The following is a 20,892-nucleotide window of genomic DNA, read 5'->3' as shown; positions in this document are numbered from 1 at the left end:
AGGTCGTTCACACACACACTTCACTGTAAGTTGCAAAGAAATAATCCTGCCCTTCAAACAGCGCGTTCATTCCGCTGCATCTCCGTGAAATAGACTTGCAGAACACATCTCTATTCACCAGAGGATCCCTCTCTTTCCACACATGATTTAAATAGCCTATACTTTCAAGTGTTATAGCATTTTTTCTTCCGTGACGCAAAGCAGCAAATGAACTTGAGGAACATGGTGAAGCAGCCCACGGAGCACATCAAGAGACCAATGAACGCGTTCATGGTCTGGTCGCGAGGTCAGAGAAGACAGATGGCACTGGAGAACCCAAAGATGCACAACTCTGAGATCAGCAAGAGACTCGGTGCCGAGTGGAAGTTGCTCTCCGAGTCTGAAAAAAGACCTTACATCGACGAGGCCAAAAGACTTCGCGCCCAACACATGAGAGAGCATCCAGATTACAAATACCGACCGAGACGCAAACCTAAAGGACTGTTGAGGAAGGACACGCTGTTGTCTTTAGCGCTTCACGGCGAGCGAGACTTTCAAAGCATCTCAACTTTGACCAAACCACGACCTCTCCATTCAGCTGCGTCCATGCAACATCATTTCATTGAGCCGATCCGATCCAATACTGCTTTCCAACATGAAAAACCTGCCATAACCCCTGGCCCGATGGCTTTTTCTCCAGCTTTAGGCTATCAGAGTGGACACAGGTGCATCGGGAGTCTGGGATGCCCCGGTCAGTACGCGCACACTCACCTGTCCCCTGCAAACCCCGGATACCTGCTGCCCTGTAACTGTTCGCCCTGGTCTTCTTCCAGTCTCACACCTCCACTTGCCTACATAGTGTTTCCAGGTATGAGCAAGACTGCAGTGAACTCTACAGCGCTGTGACTCAGGCATTAAGATGGGATTAATATCGCGGAAAGTTTTTTTTTAAGAGAGAAGCCGACTATTTTTTCCTGTTTCTCACTTTAAGGTCAAGTGCATCTTAACAGGCAAAATTTTCATGAACATTTAGCCTATTGAATGGACAGCACTTTGATTATGAATTGTATATGAATAATTAGATAGTAGCCTATTTGTTAGTTGTTTTGACATTTCACATTTGTTTTCATTGATTCATGAAGCCCATGTGATCATTGTAATAATTATAAATGATAAAATTACTTAATGCTCAGAGCCAAAGATTAATTTTAACACAATCAAATGCCATGATTCGAAGTCATTTGTGTTTTGAAAATTTTACCTATATATGAATGAAAATGCAGTTAAAGACTCTTTCAAAGACATTTTCTACATGCTCAAATGCCAAAAACAACATTAAATATGAATAAAAAAAAATGTGTAAAAGTGCAGTGTCTAGCAGCAGCATAGACATATTAAAACACTTGTTTTAAAAGCTGCTCAGCTTACTGTATACATAATGTTATACAACATCATGTATAACATTATGTTAATTTGATCCAATTACGAAGTCATACCTGTCAATTAATTCAATAAGCCCTTTGAAGCCGTGCATGAATTTACAACAGCTGGGGCGTTGTTAGAAACCACCTTAGCTGTTCTAAATTAACTGTAAATCATGGTTTCACTGGGCTTAGCCTATATGGTCTTATGGTTTTATGATTCATGAATTATATTCAGGCAACAATCCTCTAGTCTAAAGCTGTGATTGAAATCCTAAAGGAAAAAAAAACGTATCAATAAAAAAAACTTCTCAAATGCAAACAAATTGTCTGTTCTGTTTGTTTGTGTGTGTGTGTGTGTTTGCATTCCCTGTTTTCAACAAGTGCAGATTTGCATTTGTGTGTTTGCCATAGTTTGGCACTCTCTGCCCTGTCTATTGTAATAAATTTTACAATTTTTCGAGGTCAAAAGAACTGCCTATAGAGCTCAGAGACAGGATTGTGTCAACACACGTCAGGAGAAGACAGCGACAGTGACTGGGGGACTCATCAGAGTCAAAGGAAAGCTCAACACAGCAAAATATAGAGATCACCTTAATAAAAACCTAGTCCAGAGCATTCAGAACCTCGGACTGGGCAGACCTGGGTTCTGACCGGGGGAAATGACCCTAAGCACACAACTAAGACAATGCAGGAGTTGCTCATGGACAACTCTGTGGATGTCCTTGAGTGGCCCAGCCAGAGCCTGAGCTTAAACCCAACTGAACATTTCTGGAGAAAGCTGAAAATGAATATGCTGTTTATGTCTGGAACAAATCCAAATGATTAATTATAATAAACAAGACACAACTGCAAAATATCACGCACAATCATGAAGGTGTTCACTGTTTTTTCATAATTTTATCACGTGCGTCTTACCACATGCAATTAAATGCTATAAAACATTTTTTAAATCTTTGCACATTCCATTTATAATGTCTCATATTTTGTTTTCTGTCCTCATAAATGTAATTATTTACTCACTGTTATCAGCCTCTTTTCATCATCTGCTGATTCTTCATGCATCAGTATTAGTAAAGTATGAAGCAGAGCAACAGTCAGAGAGATGAAAGAAAAGCAAAGCAGAATTAATCTTGAATTAAATGTTTCAATATGATCTAACAATTAGGTGTGCAATTTAAGGCCTGTCTGACCTGTTCTTAGATATTACACACCAAGTGACCTCAGGTATATTTGTGTTATTAATGCTCAGACAGACTATGACTGTCCAAACTATCCTCCTTTTATGTTTCTGTTAGAGGTAGGTGGAACTATGACCACTCAAAGCTCATTACAAGCATCACTTTATGAGTGTGCAAGTGAGCCTTCACACTATAAAAAGCAGTCTCACCCTGTCCAGCTTCAGTTAAACTCAACGGTTGTCACTATCAACTTCACCAGATCTGTAACCGAGAAACGAAGACAGAAGCAGAATGAGTGCCGCCGCGCTGCAGACCACAGGTTTCGTATCAGGCGTCATCGGTACGACTGGAGTTTTTGCAGCCACGCTTATGGATGTCTGGAGCGCCAGAAACCAGGAGCACAAGGTAACTTCCATCTACACTTATAAGGGCCTGTGGAAGGATTGTGAGGTGTCCAGCTCTGGATTTGCTGAGTGCCAACCTCTCTACAGCCAACTGAACTACTCAGGTGGGTTGAGATTTATTTATTTTAGATTGAGAGATTTTCTACAAACCCAAACTGCACATCAACGTTTATTTCTAAACCTCTCAATGCACCTAACATTGAGTTAAATTTGTTCCAGAACAGGTCATTCATTTCACCAAATGTTTCTTTTTGTGTGTACTACTCAGTAACTGCTAGCCGAACAATGAAGGTAGATAAGCAACGTGAAATTATTTTTATATGAATATACACTTTTTTTTGTCTTTGATTTTGTTGTCACCTGCTCTAGTCCATATTTAACAATAATATTAGGTAGAAATCAAACTCAAAGGCACTAATGACCCTCTAACATCCTGTGGTTTTTCTTTTCCGTTTGTTTTCTTTTTCAGGACTCCTTCGGGCTGCAAGAGCTTTGATGGTAATAGCAATTTTAGTGAGTGTGATCGCAGTTTTCATCGGATTCTTCTGCTTTAAGTGCCATAAAATGAGATGTATGGAGTTATCGACCAGGGCCAAACTGATACTAAGCACAGGGATCCTGTTTATCATTGCTGGTAAACAAAAGCTTATTCATTACTCACTAACTAAACCCCACTGATCTATCAGTTATTAAATACTATTAGGTTTACAGATTAAATTGTTATTATTACAATAATTCCCATTATAATACACAAGGTCCATATAATCTTTGTTCTTTTCAGGCCTTTGTGATATTTCTGGAGCATCAGTGTATGCTGATCAAATTGTGCCTAGTTTCATGATGACCCAATACGAACAAAAGCATGGAGAGAAGGGAGGGGTACAATGTGTGAATAACCAAGGAGGAACTGATTCATTTGCTTCAGGGTAAGATGAAAAACCATCGATTTTTCACCGGCAAATGTTCAACGGGTGTCTGTTATGTGCTGATCACATCACTTCCTGTTTTCTTTGTTTTGAATGGTTAGGTACACATTTGGTCCCGCCCTCTACATAGCCTGGGTAGGAGGAGCTTTGTTACTCCTGGGAGGAATTTTGAAGTGCATCGCATTCAAAAGAATGCAAATGTAAGTTGCTGCATTTTAAAGCGTAACATAGACCTTAAATATTAGATCTATCTATCTATCTTTCTTTCACTTGACACATTTAGTTGAAATGTACTAACTAGCATGGTTCCATTTTAGCAACACTGATGTGAGAGAAGGATATATTTACAACGCCCCAGCCCAGTGCAGGACAGTAGATGAAGAGTGCCCAGAGAGTGTCCAGAGAGTCCAAGGAGAACAAAGAAATTAATGGCGGGGCGTTTTCCCAAATCACGTCATGCCTATATATAATGCCTTGCTCTGATGACCTGAAGTCAATTTCTTCTGTGCTGTTTTCGATAACTGCAGTAAAAATGTGTTCATTGTTTTTTAATGTCTCTATTGAAAAGTCTTGATTGTATATGGGTAAATTGGTTAGATAAGGTTGGAATGTCACAGGTGTTTAAGATTTAACAACAAATCACTCTAAATAATTTGCTGTTTGGAATTACAATAAACTTTTGCCACAACTGTACTTGACATGTAGCAGCTAAATTGTTTGGCCTAGCTCAGAGCAATTTCTTACATTTACAGAGACTGGAGAAGAAAGGAAAAAGAGGAGTGTCCTGACAAACTATTCTCAAAGTACCTTACAGCTAGCTAAGAAAGGGACATATCATAGACTTTTATTGTTTTTATATAGCTAATTAAAAAGTCTACCCTAACCCAATTGCTAAAAGACAAATGTGCATTGATAGAATAAAAAACAGAGACAGAGACGCACACTTTTCTCATTCATTCCTGACTTTACCATTTTGACAATCTATTTTCATTTCATGTGATATTTATAGATCAATTTTCCAATATTTTTAGTAAAATTAAGAATTTTTAATAAAAAAATAAATGTAACCTTTATTTATCCAGGTTAACTGTTTAGCTCGAAACTGAGAACCACTTATTTACAAACATGACCCGGCCAACAGGCTACAGGAATAAATAGGAACACATTGTACAACTGTACACACATGACGCATGAAGAATAAATGAAGAATATCATTTAAGAATAAGATTAAACATATTTAACATCAAAATATAGTACAACCTTTTTAAAACAGATAGAAAGCTCTCCAACATATAACAACTTGCTGAAATGCAAAAGAAAATAACTATTTTGTCATTGTCTTTTTGCCATTCTATTTCACATTAAAAATTTTGCTGCAAATTGTCCATAAAGTGCAGTTAAACCAAGAACGTCTTTACACCAGAAAATAAACAAATGGCAGAGGAACTTGGAGTCTTTACAACGCAGTGCTAAATGTGTCAGGAATCCTTCACAACAACTCTAAAAAAGGCCATCAAACATACCGAGAAAAACACTGGTCTCATTGCTGATGTCCTCTGTGTGATCCCTGCAATTATTAAGCAATGTTAACATTGTAAACTGGTAATATGATAACTAAAGTTAATTATTTCTTGCAATACCTGCTAACAGGTGTGTTTTCCTTTAAAGCCGCATCTGTCCTTGAGAAGAAATCAAATCTTCTTTGGACTGAAGGTGTTTTGGCTTGACTCTGGTTTGAGAGGGAGTTCATACAAACTTCTGAGCGCACAGCCTATGAAATGAATTATAAAACTAGCGATTTGCAACTGAAACACAATCATTGTGTGCTTTCTATGGTACCATATTCATTTTGAAAAGTTTGAGGGAATGTTAAAAGTATTTATGTATACTTACAGTCTGGGGTGTCACAGCCATTGGTAGGATCCTGAAAAAAGTAATCATATTTTCAGAGGCATAAGGCCAAAAGCAAAGGATAGTTCAGGAGATAGTATACAGTAACATAATGCACCCTCTGCACCCTAGAATGATTGCTCTTGAATCCCTATTAAACAAGCTTTTAATCAGGGGAAGTGGGTGACTTTGTGAGTGATATTAAAAATGCCCCACAACATCTATTTCTGCTGAACTGAAACGTGAATGAAGAGGGAAAAATGATCTATTTTCAGTTACCTTTGTGGCAAGACTTCAAAGGTTTGGGCTGGACATTGTGAGGCTGAAGTCAAAACTAAGACAACAACAAAAAACATCAATGAAGTTTTAGCATTTAAAATTTTACAGATTTACAACAATTTTCAACGATTTTTACAAATATCTGACATACAAAAAACATTAAAAAAAAGACTATAAAATGAGTCCAACAAACCATAATTTGTAGGTTGATCATGGTCTGTCACCAGGTTACATATTTTGGATTCATAGCACACCTCACTAGCATCAACCAGGTTACCATCGTCAAAATCATCCCAATCATTCACTCCCAGGTCAAAGGTCACATCCAGGGAACCAGACCAGAGGTTATCAGTGTCAGTACTGTGGTCTGGGTTTGCATGGACTGAATAAACAGTGGCTTTATTAGGACTAACTCTGTGCATCTGTCCATCGTTGCATGGCTTGAACTGACTGTGAAGCAAAACCCCTGAAAATATGACGGCACTATTATTATTATTATTATTAATATGAGGCAAACACCAGAAGCTCTAAAGTACCATACTTTGATGTAAAGCAGAAGGTGGAGGATGTTCCAATGCTAGGTCTCCAGTTTCAGAATAGACGTCTCCAAGCTCGTCATTGTAACCTGTAAATAGTTTGACAACTGAAAAATCAGAGTTCTGATATTTATAATTAAACTCTAACCTCACATTCACTGTAACTGCTGTATTTTCTGTCAATAAACTTGAGTGTATGTGAATCAGAGTAAACATACCATCATTGTATGATGACCAATTCTCCTGTGGAGTGACAAAACTGGCCTCTAACTCCTTGATTTCATATGTACTTTGAGTGTAACACTGACTTCCCTCAAACCTACAAGAAGGAATGTCAACTTTAGAAAATAATACAATATCAACAATGACAACTTCATCAACAATAATAGGGCAACTTTTGTTGTCAGCAGAAAACCAAAATACTTCTTGGCAGCAGGCAGTGTGTCTTTGGGTTTGTATGAGAACTGCTGCATGCTTACAGCTGCTGTTCCATTGTTCATCATCATCTAAAGGGAAACTCAAGAAAATTGGATTGAGACTTTGACACAATACAGTGTATCTTACAGAAATAAATTCTAGGCATTGAAGTGTACTATTATTAGACTATATTGAATCATATGTCTTCTGACAGTTTTGTACATGTAACCCTTGATAGTCGGAATTCTGACCTTCAAACGTTTCACAGGAGTCTCACAGAGTCTCTCATTTCTCATTTTTAGATTGTTAAGGTACGAGGAGAAAGAGGACTGAGCCCTTTTAACGACTCCAACTTTGCCTAAAAGGGAAACAAGGTGATATAGCAGCACAGACAGTATCTGTTTCCACCCACATATTTCCGATAAGAAAATCTGAATTTGAACCAGCAGACTGATATAATTATAATTATTATAATATATAATTCTAATATATTAGGCCTAATATAGACGCGCTCAATCCGAGGGGCGGATAAACGGCTGTCTTTCAAATTCCTTGCTTTATTCACAAAAGTTTTATGCGATATTCCAATTTTGCACATAAATTCACAACTTTGGATGGAAACATAACTAATGATATGGAGCTTATAATATGACAAAATTATTTGAATTTGAATTGTGTAAATTTGAATTATTGACAAGTGTAATCTAACAAAATTGAATATTGTGTGGAATTTTAAATAGTTCTGAATTTGATTCCTTTTAAACGAATATTAAACATTTGAAATTTAACGAATTGAAATGTTTTTATGGCTGAATTTTATAGACATGTTTTTTCAAACAGTTGTTGTTTTGTTCTGAATTCTTAGACTGCAAATATCCATTTTAAAAAAATACAGATTCAAGTTTTCAAGATGAAGAAGAAATTCGGAACTTCAAATAGATTTTTCTAAAATTCAGATCTTACAGAATGTAGGTCACAGGTCATCCACAGGGAAGAGTATGGCGGAAAATCAATGCCTAAAAGAATTGAGCGTACAACTGATGCTGGCGTGTGCGGTAAATGACTTCCGCGAAATGACTGTTTTTGCTTGCTCTAACACTTTTATTTTTGGCATTCGAGGGGCGGTACTTACTGTTTTAATAACCTTGAATGTCATTGGTTACTTTCTCTTTTTCCGGAAGTCAGTTGTGATTGGACGCCTGTCCCAATGACCCATAATTTACTTGACTTGAGACATGAGACATCACTTATTTTGTTTTATTTAATGTGGTTTATTAATGTGTAATGCAGGGGTCACCAAACTTTTTTCTCTGGGGGCCACATTATCGTTCCTGACTGTGATGGGGGGCCGGGGCCGGGTCAGCTATATAACATAGAATTGTGACCCAGACCAAAATGACCACCAGCAGGCCTCATTGTGTAGTAGAGATTACTAGCCTGGCACAGCCATCCCCACTACTATATCCACACTACTATATCAATACTAGTGGTTTGCAAAAGTTGTAATCGAGTCTTCACACTTTGTTTTATTTAAAGTTATTCTTCACAAATAATCGTTGGTCCACTGTTCTTTGAAAATTCTGCACTCTCTTTTAGGGGTGGAACGGTACACAGAAGTCACGGTTCGGTTCATTCCTCGGTTCAGACATCACGGTTGGGTACAATGAAGGGAAAAGCAAAACAAAAATGCAGAAGGCTTGTGCATGTCTCAGGCTAGACCACCAAAAGAAAAATAAATGTCTTAAGCCTTGTATTTTTTTAAAAATAAGTTTTATTAATAAAGTAAAGGCATAGAACCAGTTTATTTGTAGTGCACTGACAATAGTTTTATATAATTAGTTCATTAATTCAATTAATAAAAATACCTTGATATGGTTGGTAATTGTAGCCTACCTGAATTAATTGAAAATAAATCTGCTACATTTCAGATTAATATATTTGTTTTCCTTAAAAATTTAATTAACAGTAACTTAAACACTTTGCAGTTTGAATGATGTCCTGCATAAACTAAATGACGGAGTATGTTTTTATGTTTCCACTGTTCGATCTCGGCCGCGCCACACACACACACACACACACACACACACACACACACACACACACACACACACACACACAATATAAGTAAACACTTTACGACTTTCCGATAGCGCCCACACCTCTCTCTCGACATATTCCAGCATAGCAATCTTTACACCGCAGCCTGCTTCAGAGCTTCAGAGCTAAGGCGGAGCTACAGATTAGGTGTCCCTAAGAATCCGCGTATCTAACAGTAGTTCCGCATTATATTAATTAAATTGCACGCAAGTTTTATTTATTTTTATACCGTGTATTCTCCGTGTAAATGTATGCACCAAACTGTGACGCCCGTACCATGACGTACCGTCCATGACGACTTATGGGGATTGCCTCATAGGGCCGGTTCAAGTAGTGGGGGGCAGAGGGGCTGGGCTGAGTCGGCCCGCGGGCCTTAGTTTGGTGACCCCTGGTGTAATGTGATTAAATGCATTGCTAATATAGAATAGATTCTTACCAGACACTCTATTAACAGGAAGTCTTACTAGTGATTGCATTGTGTTGTTGAGAGATATTGACAGACTGTAATGACGCATTTCCATGGTTATTAACATTGTAAATCTACCAACATTTTTATAATTTTTAACGTATTATAAGTGGTTTATTATATTTTATATTAAATGTAAAAGGGGTTCTGGCTTCTCAAGTTAAGATACAGAGTACAGCATGAATTATATCTTCCAAATGCCTTTTAAGAATTTGCAACAGAATACAGAGGAACAAAATTAAACCCAGCAAATTATTAAACCCATCTTAAACCCAACGACTGAACAAACGATACAAGGATTTCTCTTTAACTACCACCACTTTTGCGCCAGAAAACTACTGCAGTGCAGCCAAAATGCTCCGTTCGACTTTTCTGAGATCCTCTACTCTTCCCTGTGGATGACCTGTGACCTACTTTCTGTATGATCTGAATTTTCCATGTTTTGAATTTTAGAAAACTGAATTCGAAGTTCAGAATTTCTTCTTCATCTTGAAAACTTGAATCTGTATTTTTTTTTTAAACTGGATATTTGCAGTCTAAGAATTCAGAACAAAAAAATAGCTGTTTGAAAATACGTTCAGCCATAAAAACATTTCAATTCATTATATTTCAAATGTTCAATATTTGTTTAAAGAAATCAAGTTCAGAACTATTTAAAATTCCACATAATATTCAATTTTGTTAGATTACACTTGTCAATAATTCAAATTTACACAATTCAAATTCAAATCATTTTGTCATAGGGCAATTCCACGCAAAACTGTCACATCCATAACGCCAGCACAATGCCATTGTATTTAGTTGGCGTTATGGATGTGACAGTTTTGCGTGGAATTGCCCCATATTATAAGCTCCATATAATGACAGCACAATCCAGGATCATCTAGAATCTCTCATACTCACAGCACTCGTGTCCACAGAGCTCCTTGTTTTTGCAGAGATGATGGCACTGTCTCGTGTTTGGAGCAAATTGATCCATGAAGAGAATGCCTACATTAAGTTAAATATAATCTTTGAAAGTGTCAAGCATTTATTTAATTCATTTAGTTTCAGCAGATTAATCAGACCATTTATATCTAGTATTAACATTCATCTCGGGGGAAGATCAATCTGATCACACAAGTGGTCAAAGAAAATGTCTTTAAGATGCATGTTACAACCATGCAAAATATTTGATGTGTCTCACCTGCCCGCTTGTGAAATGGATGCTAATACCAGGTATAAACAGGGCAACTGATTTTCTGAAGTCACAAAGTCTAGTTCAAAAACATTGTAACTATCTGAGGTCTGATTAAATTGTTGTTGTTGTCAAGAAGTCTGACCTCTGTCTGAAGAAGTGTGAGTTGTCGACGTAGGGCCTTGTCTCTTCCCTGTGTCGAGAATCCTCTGCACTTTCCATGTAGGGCTCTTTCTGATGCAGGACTCATCTCCAAACCTCTTTGCTCCTGAGTAGTAAGCCCTGTACTCCTGCTGTACGTCCAGGCCCACTACACAATCAACAATGATTAATTGTTCTAAAATATTATCAGATAGAACAGATCAATCTACATGTAGAAGTGGTTGCCAAGCATTGGCTATGGCCACTGACCATATTCAGAGCTGATCAAATGAATGCTGAGCTCCTCTCCCTTGGGTGTTCTTGTCACCTCGATTCTCTTTGACCAGCTCCCAGACCTCAAGAGCATTGTGTCCCTGGAAAAATAAATGATGCATCTCTTACATATTTAAAAAAATATTTTTTTTAAGATAACTTGCCAGTGATTATTAAATCACATAGATCTTACATGATTTTCTGCTGGAAAACTACATTATTGTCACAGTCCCCAATAATGAGAGTTACATGATGATGGTCTGGTGCTGTCCGTTTCGATGCCAACTCCATAAAATTCTGCAAGTTCACTGTGACCACAATCTCTGCTGTGGACAGACTGTATCGAGAAATCTAGAAAAAAAATTGATTATATTAAATTATATCTGAAATTTTAAAATTATGATGGCTCAATCTGCAGTTTTTTTAATCATCATTAAGATTTGGTGTGAATATGTAATGAAATTCTGCTTAAAAGGCTATTTAAAATTTTATAAGGATAAATTACAGGTTGTCAACTTTCCACAACTTTATTCCATGTCAACTACCCAAGTATGAGACTCCAATGTAATTATATATATGTATATATACTGTATATATATATACGTTACCTGTTCCAAACTAACTTCATATTTTGGAAGCTTGCTGACAGCTTCCTTAATCTGGTTCCCAAATGGAGGGTGTCGGTTCACAATCTGGCAAAAAAAAAAAAAAAAAAAAATAATAATAATAATAATAAATAATAATAATAATTATTATTATTATTATTATGTGTCAGTACAATTAGTATAACAGAAAGGGACATCATAACATCATCATGAATAAATGTATTACTTCTAAACAATATATGTAGGATATTTTGGCTTACTAGCTCTAGTTCTCTGGGACTAGTCAGCTCAATTTTGCTGAATGTTGTAAGCCCTGCATTCACCATAGCAGTAGCGAGTTGTAATCCTAGAAAAGAAGACTCCAAATATATAAACACATTCATCTGTCACAACAAATATACTCAATTTTAATCAGTAGGTTCCATTTATTCACTTTTGTCTCAATTAACAAAGACACCACTTATCCTTTTTTAATGATGATACAGTATATAACTTTTAGATGTGCTCCCTGACCTATCCTCTCAAGCTGTCTGGAGACGTAAGACGAGTTCTCCCACAGTTTAGCTCGAAAACATTTGGCAAGAATTAAAGAGTTGAGTCGAGCTGAAAAATTCGATTTGGAGTGATGACTGAGAAACTCAGTCAGATCTGGCAGAGATCGAAAACAGTATTTTGTTAATTTTATGCTAAGTAAAAAGCGGCATGAGAAAGAATTGTACATTTGCAATTACATGGCCATATCATCATCAGACAGACAGAATAAAAGCTTAAATAGAGACATTACACAAGATTATGTTAGTAACATACATCTGCTGACTCTATTTCCATTTCTGAATATTTTTCCAGTGTCCTGTATGAGTCCAAACTCCTGAATGGGGATGCAGCTGAGCTGAGCTTGAATTAGACTAGGATGAGATTATAAATGCATGCATAAATAAATAAATAAATAAACAAATATGCAGACCATGGAATAAATAGTACATTCAAACAGTAATAGCAAGCAAGACCTTACCAATTCACTTTCATGTCATTACTTTTGATCTTTCCTTCCATAGGAAACCTAAACAGAAAATATTACAGCTGACATTCTTTTTAGTCCACCTATATACAGTACGTTAACTATGACAATTAGGTAGTTAAAGACAACTTTGACCTGATGGTGTTTCTGTTCTTATCCTTGTTCAACATGTTCAAGGTTTTCTTCTCATTTACTCTCAGTTGCACATCACTAAATTCTTTACCCTTCGATATCATTTCAATCTATAAAGTGAGAAAAAAAAAATTTTTCTTTCATTATATGTTGTTATGAAAAAGTAAACAGCAATGGGTCAGGAAATACCGGAAGAACAACAATGCTTTCTTACCAACTCGGGTAAAGTCTCTGTTCCAGTCACCCTACTGAACTGACTTACTGTGTCAAAGGCAACACAGTACCTGGCCATGAGTTTTCCAATCTCTGTGTGTGAACATTTAATTTATGTTCATCTATATTCATTTATTTATATTTCATTTATGTCAAATTGGTAGAGTCATTAAAATACTTATAAAAAGAGAAATGGAGAACTATATAAACTTTTATTTTATTTTTATGGGAAAAAGAGTGTTATCAGTAACCTGTGGGCTTGATGTTAATGTCTTCATCCATGGTAATCAGGTTAAAAGAGGCCAAAGAGTTGAGGTTCTTCAAGCACAGTTCTGAAACACAGTGTAAATCGTATTTACACCACAAGTTCCTCAGTCTAGAAGGTTTTTCAAATGAATGATTATCAACTGATTTAAATCAGCTAATCGTTTTTTCATACCTTGTAATTTAGTCTCAATTCCACATTTGTCAAGCTCAGGGGGGAAACCTGTAACAAAATATGATATTAATAAAAACAGCTAGTAGCACTTTTGATGATTATAACTTTAGAGTGGACAAGGTTTAGGATTTACCGTAGTGCTTGGGGTTTTTTAAAGCACGGATGTACAGGAAGGTAGAGCGGATCCAGTCTAGAGCCATGTTCACATCAGATATAGTGTGGAGAACTATCTCTGCATTCAAGTGCTCCACCAAGTTTGTATGCAAGCTGAAAACAGTAATTCTGTTGTACTCATCACATACATAGATAACACATAAATCAACTAGCCTATATCATATGTTTTGGGAATATAAAAAATCCTCTAAGACTGAACAAAATGTGTTTTAGATGGTATACACCTGCTCTCTATGCTGTCTATGCCACTTAAGAAATGTGTGTATTTCTCCTTCGTCTGAGACCGGGTCATGATCACTGCAGTCGCTGTCGTATCAAACTAAACAAAAACAAAAAAGCCAGCATGTACTGTAGTCTCAATCTTAATACTGTAACAGCTCTATGTTTGCATTGCCAAGTGAAATGTAGCCAAATTGCTTGACTTCATATTGCTGCAGTGCTTATGGAGCAGCCACTTATTTTATATTTAATATATGTATGTTTTGATAGGTACATGTCTTCCAATTGAGTAAAATATATGTATTTTATTTCTAGATTATTATTATAACCTATACACATAAAGAGTTCAGAACACCAGGAGAGACCTCCTGAAGTCTCTACTTAACAAGTCATGCTCTGTATTTGTTAGCAGTACCTGTGGTCTGCCAGCTCTCCCAATCATCTGTAACAGGTCAGCTTCACTGTACTCTTCACATGCACCACCAACATAGTGCAATGTGGATTTGATTACTACAAGATGGGCTGGCAAATTCACACCCATGGCTAGGGTGCTGGTTGTAACTGAATAAGAGAAAAAAAGGGTTTCCTATGAAGGCTTTTGTTTAATAATACATTATGTACTGAATAATGAACAATCAAAAGTAAATGAGTGAAAATATATTTACAGAACTTACATAACACTGGCAAGTCACCAACTGTAAATGCTTTTTCAATCAATTTCCTGTCTGACACATCCATGCCAGCATGATGATATCCAATGCCACAAATAAATATATCTGGAAGAGAAATAGACGAAAAAAATATAGTTTACCTTCATAAAACAGTGACCAATGTATTCATCAATGTCGCACAGCAGAAGAAATCTCATTATCGTACACACCTCTGAGTTTTGCATCAAGCAGAGAGTTTGCATATTTCATCAGTCTATGAAAAAGAAAAGTTAAACTAGGAGATGTACACATCTCAAGAGTAATCTTAAAAGTACAGTTAATATCTGGCAATTGAATCTGTGGAAGTTCAACAACAATATGCTCAAATATGCATTTAAATCAGAAGTGTCCAAACTTGGTCCTGGAAGGCCACTGTCCTATAACTCTAACTTGCCAAAACACAACTGCCTGGAAGTTTCTAGTATGCCTAGTAGGACTTTGATTAGCTGTTCAGGTGTGTTTAAATGGGATTGGAGTTAAACCAAATATGTTTGATATAAGTGGCAATGTTTCATTTATTTCAAAATGGAAATGTATATTTACATCCTATGTAATGTGACTATAGTACCTTTGTTTGTGGTCAATACTCATATTGAACCTGGCATCCTTGGCAAGCACAGCAGCAGACTGTTGAACTCCTTTTCTTGTGGAGCAAAACTGTTAATTTCAAACAAATGTATCATATCACATTTTTATTTTAAAATACACAACCCAACACATTTGCATTCGCAAAGATTCACTTACCACAAGGGTTGGCTTTTGATCAGAGTAGGTCTGAATAATGTTGGCCATTTTGTAGTTGAGAGAAAGATCAAACTTAAATTCATTCTGATTACTTCCACAGGGGAACCCAAGCACCACTTTCCTCAGCTTCACTGGCCTGTGACTATCATCCATCTCCAGACAAGTGGCAGGCCCTGACTCATCCGAAAGCCATTCAGATACCTTCAAAATTGTAGAGAACAGCACAGGAATTATCTAAATGAACCTGAACACAGATAAACAGATTTATTTGAATGACTTTGGTACTTCATGAAACTACGTACGTCGCGGATGTTTGGGATGGTAGCTGAGACAGCCACAAATCTCACAGATGCTTTTGATTCTGGATTTACAGCTAGGTGGTGCGAGTGCATGGTTTTCATTCTGCTGACCACAACCTCAAGAGTCGCTCCACGGGTTTTGTCTTTCACCACATGCGCCTAGAGATGGTACGTAGACAAAAATGTCATGGATTAATTAACAAAAGACTGCAATCAATTTTCAAATACAGATCACATGGGAGTAAATAAATCAGACCTCATCAATGAGGAAGAGACGAACAGATGGCAATAAACAGTTATCCTTCCACCTCCTTGTCATGCTGTCCCATTTTTCCTTTTAAGGGGAAAAAAACGTTCACACCTGTTGGAAATATGTTTGATGTCTAGACTGTACCATATGTGGCAACTTACTGGAGTTGTAAAAATTAGATGAGCATCCTGGATTTCAAAAATGTCATCAATTTCTGTGTCTCCAGTTAACTCCTTGCAGTTTAGTCCAAGAGGTCCAAACTTCTGTTTCCAGTCTTCATATCGTTGACTGCAAAGAGCCTTAATTGGTGCCACTAAAGCATAAACCAAAGAATGTCAGACCGTATTTGTTATAAATTACTGAATAAAATATCTCCAATAAAAATGCTTAGTTTATAATCCTATTAATCTTAGATAATAATAATTATCGTTTGTAACTCACTGTACACAGCTCTGACATTGTGCCAGGGCTCAGAAGCCTCAATCAGTAGTCGAACAATGGCCAGCTCAAAGAGCACCGTTTTCCCAGAGCCCGTGGGAGCACAGGCAACAAAGTTTTTATCGGTGTACAGAACCTGAAATAGAGCAATAATCTGCCACATACTGTGTTTATGAACTTTATATTATACAGATATAAATGCTAGAGACTTACATCATCCAATGCCTGGGACTGCACATAGTTAAAGTAAGGGAATTCTTTAAACACATTCCTGAATTTAGCAGCTACACGTATATCAAGGAAAACAATGAACATGCCATCATTCACACTCCAAAGGTATAAAAGTACATTGAAGAAGACTTACATGAATGATTTAAAGTCCCCATGAAATTAGAGTTTTCCTATATTTCTTATTGAAACAGGAACTTTGGGTGTGACATATCAAATAACTTGTCCTGTTTAATCTGACAAAAATATGTGTAGAGCAACGTGAATCATCAAAGTTTTTTGATCTGTATTCCCAGATGAGAATCTTTTTCATGTGAATATTGTCTAAAAGTTCATTTTGTCAGTGTTTAGGAGTACACTAGCATTTAGTTAAGCTCAATGCTAATGAACATGGATTAAAAGCCAGAAAAGTCTGATTCTGATTTCATGAGGTCCTTAATAGAATTAAAACGTATTTATTATCAGCTGTGCTGAATGGAGGAGGATACGAATTTCAGAGACTGAGCGAAGTGTTCCTTTTCCAGATGACCCTTTAAAAACAGCATCAATATTAAAAACTGGACAAATATTCAGTCTAACACTAACTGTTATCTATGGAAATTTCTTTATAGTTTTTCTATGAATGCCCTAAAAGACTGCATATTTTACTTTATTAAACCATACAAAGATTTACCTTCTGATAGAATAGCTGGTTAATGTAGTAAATTTGTGGCAACATGGACTGCTCCACATAACTAACTCTATGTCATGGCATTACAGTTAACTTATAGTTCTATAGTATTATATTACCTTCAAATTCTGCAGGTTCGAAACCAAGATGGAGATTATGGTTTGTTTTTGCAGGTACATCACATGTTTGTTCTGTTTGGGCCAAGCCAATAAAGGGACTACAGGTACCAAAAGCACGTGAAGTCTGTGGGCCGCTGGTTGTCATAGCACCCTGACCAAGGAAACCAGTGTCATTTGTTGTTGACATCATATGATTTGGGATACCGTCTTCACCATTCCCTGAGATCCTTCTTGAGGGAGCTCTGAACAACCTATGTTTATAACAAGGACAATAAAGGAAGTTTGCTTACCCACTTATTGTTCTACTGCCAATATCCATTTTAAAAACAAAGAACTGCTTGTTACACCAGCAAATTTTGTTAACTCAGTCAAGATGCAGCAAAGACTACCTAGTCTTGAAGGGAGGAGCACTGGCAGTAGGTAAAGGCCTCGATTCCACAAAACCCTTCATGCCGACAGCCTGATTTCTTTCTCTAGAGGGTTCATGGGTCCACAAAACAGATTCCTCCAGCTCATATGATTTCACAGTCTGACCTTGGACATTTTCATTAGGATTGTGAAATGGTTTTTGAGCTGGAGCCAGAAAATTCTTCGATCTCTGAGAGTAACCTTCATAAATAAGGAAACAAAAACATAACAGCTTTTTTGTCATTTGAGTCACTACAATCTCTAATAAGAAATGGAAGTGATTAAATTTGCACTCTAAACTAGCAGTTAAATTTGTTGTAAAATTTGTAGCAATATAAACCTGTACCAACAAATGTAGATACAGACATTGTTTACTAATATTTGTCATGAAAGTACGATAATAACCCGTTTCTCACCATGGATTTTTTGCATATATGTATGTATGTACGTGTGTGTGTGTGTGTGTGTGTGTGTGTGTGTGTGTGTGTGTGTGTGTGTGTGAAAAAGGAAGGACACCATATTTCTATGGTTTTATGTATTAGGAGAACATAATAATTAAAATAATAATATCATCTGATCTGATCCTTGGCAGACAATTTTAATCCCTTGTCTAAAAATTAGGCAAATACAACCTCAAATGTCTGAGATCAGATGCAATGCTCATCACTGCAACCTTTCATGCCACGATCTTAATATAATGCCACATATCTAATTGCATTGCTATAATTATCATTTTTCAGGAGTAGTTAACATTCAAGTGTATTTGTATAGCGCTTTTCACAATACAGATTGTATCAAAGCAGCTTCACAGTATTAAATTAAAATAATACAACAAGGTTTGTTTCTAATGGAATTTATTGATTGATAAAATTAAAATTAAATATCCCCAAAATATCCCCATTGAGAGCAGTAATAGTAAAAACGTGCTAAAAGTTTTCGAGAGAGTTCCACATGTTATCCTAGCTATTTCATATGCAAAGCTGTCAGCCATTCACAGCAGTGGGTGTTTACACTGAAGTCTCATAGCAGACATGCCCCTTCAAACAGAAACAAGAGGGCTATTATCAAGGTAGGAAAAATGCCTTTCATTTCTAAATTATGAAAAATTTTGAAGTAAAAATCATACTAACATTATAAGTGCACCCCAGGAAACACTAAAACAATGCAGTTCATGACCCCTTTAAGTATTGCCTTTAGAATTCGAATCTAATTTGAATTTTGCTAATATTTAAGAAAGAAATTCAAATTTAGCTTTTCATCCATTTTGACAGCCCTACCAACCTCAATGAACTGAAGCAATGTTGTAAAGAAGAGTGGGCCAGAATGATGCAAGAGACTGATACTATCATACAGAAAATTATTCCTTCAGCTTATTGCTTCTAAAAGTGGCTCTACAAGCATTAATCACAGGGTCTACTTAGTTTGTCACCCATGGCTTTTCAATTTTGACTTTATTTTTATTAAATAAATAATGACACAGTGTAATGTCATTTGTTGTTGTTCATCTGAGGTTGTATTTATCTTATTTTAAGGCCTGCTAACGACCAGATGATTTTTATTATGTTCTGATACGTAAAGCCATAAAATTCTAAAGGGTGTCCTTTGTTTTGTGTGTGTATATATATATATATATATATATATATATATATATATATATATATATATATATATATATATATACATATGTGTGTGTGTGTGTGTGTGTGCGCTGTGTATAATTATTTTGTATTTATAAATACCCACATATGCATGTATATAAGATATATTTGCATATATATACTGTATATATATTTATACATATAAATATTTTATATATAAATAAATAAATAAATGTGCATTTATATATACAAAATTATCATACACAGTACACACACATAGCCTATATTATGTAAACACAAACGATTATATAAATATGTTGATTAAAAACGCACATGATATGCTTAAACTACCCAAACCTTATTTTAGCTTCAATCCAAACAAGACTCACTACATGAGGAAAGGTGTGCTGCCTCTCCCTGGATGTCTTGTGTTGCAGGTATTTGTGATAATGAGGGTGGAGCATCAAAGATCCAGGAGCCTTGTCCCTGACATAATGGTTTCCTAAACAGAGGCATACAAGTGCTGCTATAAACGTAATAACCAGTTTCTCAACATTTATTAATTCATTCTCAGATATCTGGCGTGTCTCAGATCAGGTATCATGTGTAAAGGCCTACTCACACTTTCTGAATTACTGGCCTGTCATAAAACAGGTTATCCAGAGACGAAACGCCTTCTTCAGACTCTAACATCTTGTAGGTGTCATTGAAATCCTAAAAGAACAACTTTAATATAGATAATGGCGACATAAAGCAGCTATAAACCAATACAATATACTGATGTAAAGCGAGTTATTTACTGTGAACCCTCGAGTTTAGCTGTTAGCCGGTAGGCTAATGTTTCTCCGAGTGAAACCTGCGAAAATAATTAGCTAAGTTAATCGCTTAATGTATGCGGTGGAATGTCTTGGTACACTTTGTGTGAACATAAATAGTAAAGTGACTATTAAAAGTCTAAAAACATAACATATATGTATATTTTCATGGATTGTATCTAATAAAACAACATTTTGTGAGGAATACTTTGTAAATGGCGTTCTCGTGAAGGCGGCAATCGAACCCGCGAGGCGCGAGCCAGTCTATGGGCACGAGCTGTGAACCGTCTGTGTCTCGACCAAGGTCATGCAAATCATCAGTGCGACATTAAACATTGTCGTTTTATTACAGAGACCAGATAATATCAACAGGAATACTCTTTGTAAGGCTCTACACGCTGTATTTTACGGAATTAAATAACAGAAAGCTACAATATTTTAATTAAATTAATAAATGTAACGCCTTTTACGTTCTTTAGAATGATAGCTGCCTGTCTGACTAGACCTATTTTGGGGAAACACCATTGAAGGAATTTCTTGTGTTTCCCCAGTTCAAACTTGATGTGCATATGCATTCATTATTTAAGATAAATCATTTTACTGTGATATACCGTGCTATGAGCGTT

The 20,892-nt window shown here is 36.3% G+C and overlaps 3 protein-coding genes across 3 annotated transcripts; 2 read left to right on the top strand and 1 right to left on the bottom strand.

Annotated features, from left to right (window-relative positions):
* Positions 1-207: 207 nt before the first annotated feature.
* LOC308695603 (transcription factor Sox-14) lies at positions 208-885 on the top strand (the record flags this gene model as incomplete). The annotated part of the gene is made up of 1 exon (XM_081373788.1): positions 208-885. The coding sequence occupies one exon, from the start codon at positions 208-210 to the stop codon at positions 883-885; it is 678 nt and encodes a 225-aa protein (XP_081229914.1).
* Positions 886-2,872: 1,987 nt separating this feature from the next.
* Positions 2,873-4,340, top strand: cldn18 (claudin 18; the record flags this gene model as incomplete). The annotated part of the gene is made up of 5 exons (XM_081373787.1): positions 2,873-3,089; positions 3,455-3,619; positions 3,767-3,911; positions 4,013-4,111; positions 4,229-4,340. The coding sequence occupies 5 exons, from the start codon at positions 2,873-2,875 to the stop codon at positions 4,338-4,340; spliced, it is 738 nt and encodes a 245-aa protein (XP_081229913.1).
* A 519-nt stretch (positions 4,341-4,859) lies between these two features.
* hfm1 (helicase for meiosis 1) lies at positions 4,860-20,144 on the bottom strand (the record flags this gene model as incomplete). The annotated part of the gene is made up of 39 exons (XM_081373786.1): positions 4,860-5,478; positions 5,552-5,640; positions 5,805-5,835; positions 6,081-6,135; positions 6,274-6,546; positions 6,622-6,705; positions 6,835-6,935; positions 7,040-7,122; positions 7,285-7,391; positions 10,500-10,586; positions 10,919-11,083; positions 11,185-11,288; positions 11,381-11,538; positions 11,796-11,879; positions 12,053-12,138; positions 12,306-12,440; positions 12,600-12,697; positions 12,805-12,852; positions 12,946-13,052; positions 13,157-13,248; positions 13,407-13,487; positions 13,595-13,642; positions 13,728-13,861; positions 13,993-14,087; positions 14,403-14,548; positions 14,662-14,763; positions 14,868-14,911; positions 15,266-15,354; positions 15,442-15,642; positions 15,744-15,899; positions 15,997-16,074; positions 16,152-16,303; positions 16,432-16,564; positions 16,642-16,712; positions 17,145-17,186; positions 17,446-17,696; positions 17,835-18,054; positions 19,841-19,953; positions 20,074-20,144. 39 exons carry the CDS (start codon positions 20,142-20,144, stop codon positions 5,412-5,414), a joined length of 4,281 nt encoding a protein of 1,426 aa, XP_081229912.1. The 3' UTR covers positions 4,860-5,411.
* Between the last annotated feature and the right edge of the window lie 748 nt (positions 20,145-20,892).

This window comes from Scardinius erythrophthalmus (genome assembly GCF_964197995.2).
Source record: "Scardinius erythrophthalmus genome assembly, chromosome: 9".
Classification (NCBI taxonomy): Eukaryota; Metazoa; Chordata; class Actinopteri; order Cypriniformes; family Leuciscidae; genus Scardinius; species Scardinius erythrophthalmus.
The sequence above is the reverse complement of the archived record's forward strand: the minus strand, read 5'-3'. Positions and strand labels throughout refer to the sequence as shown.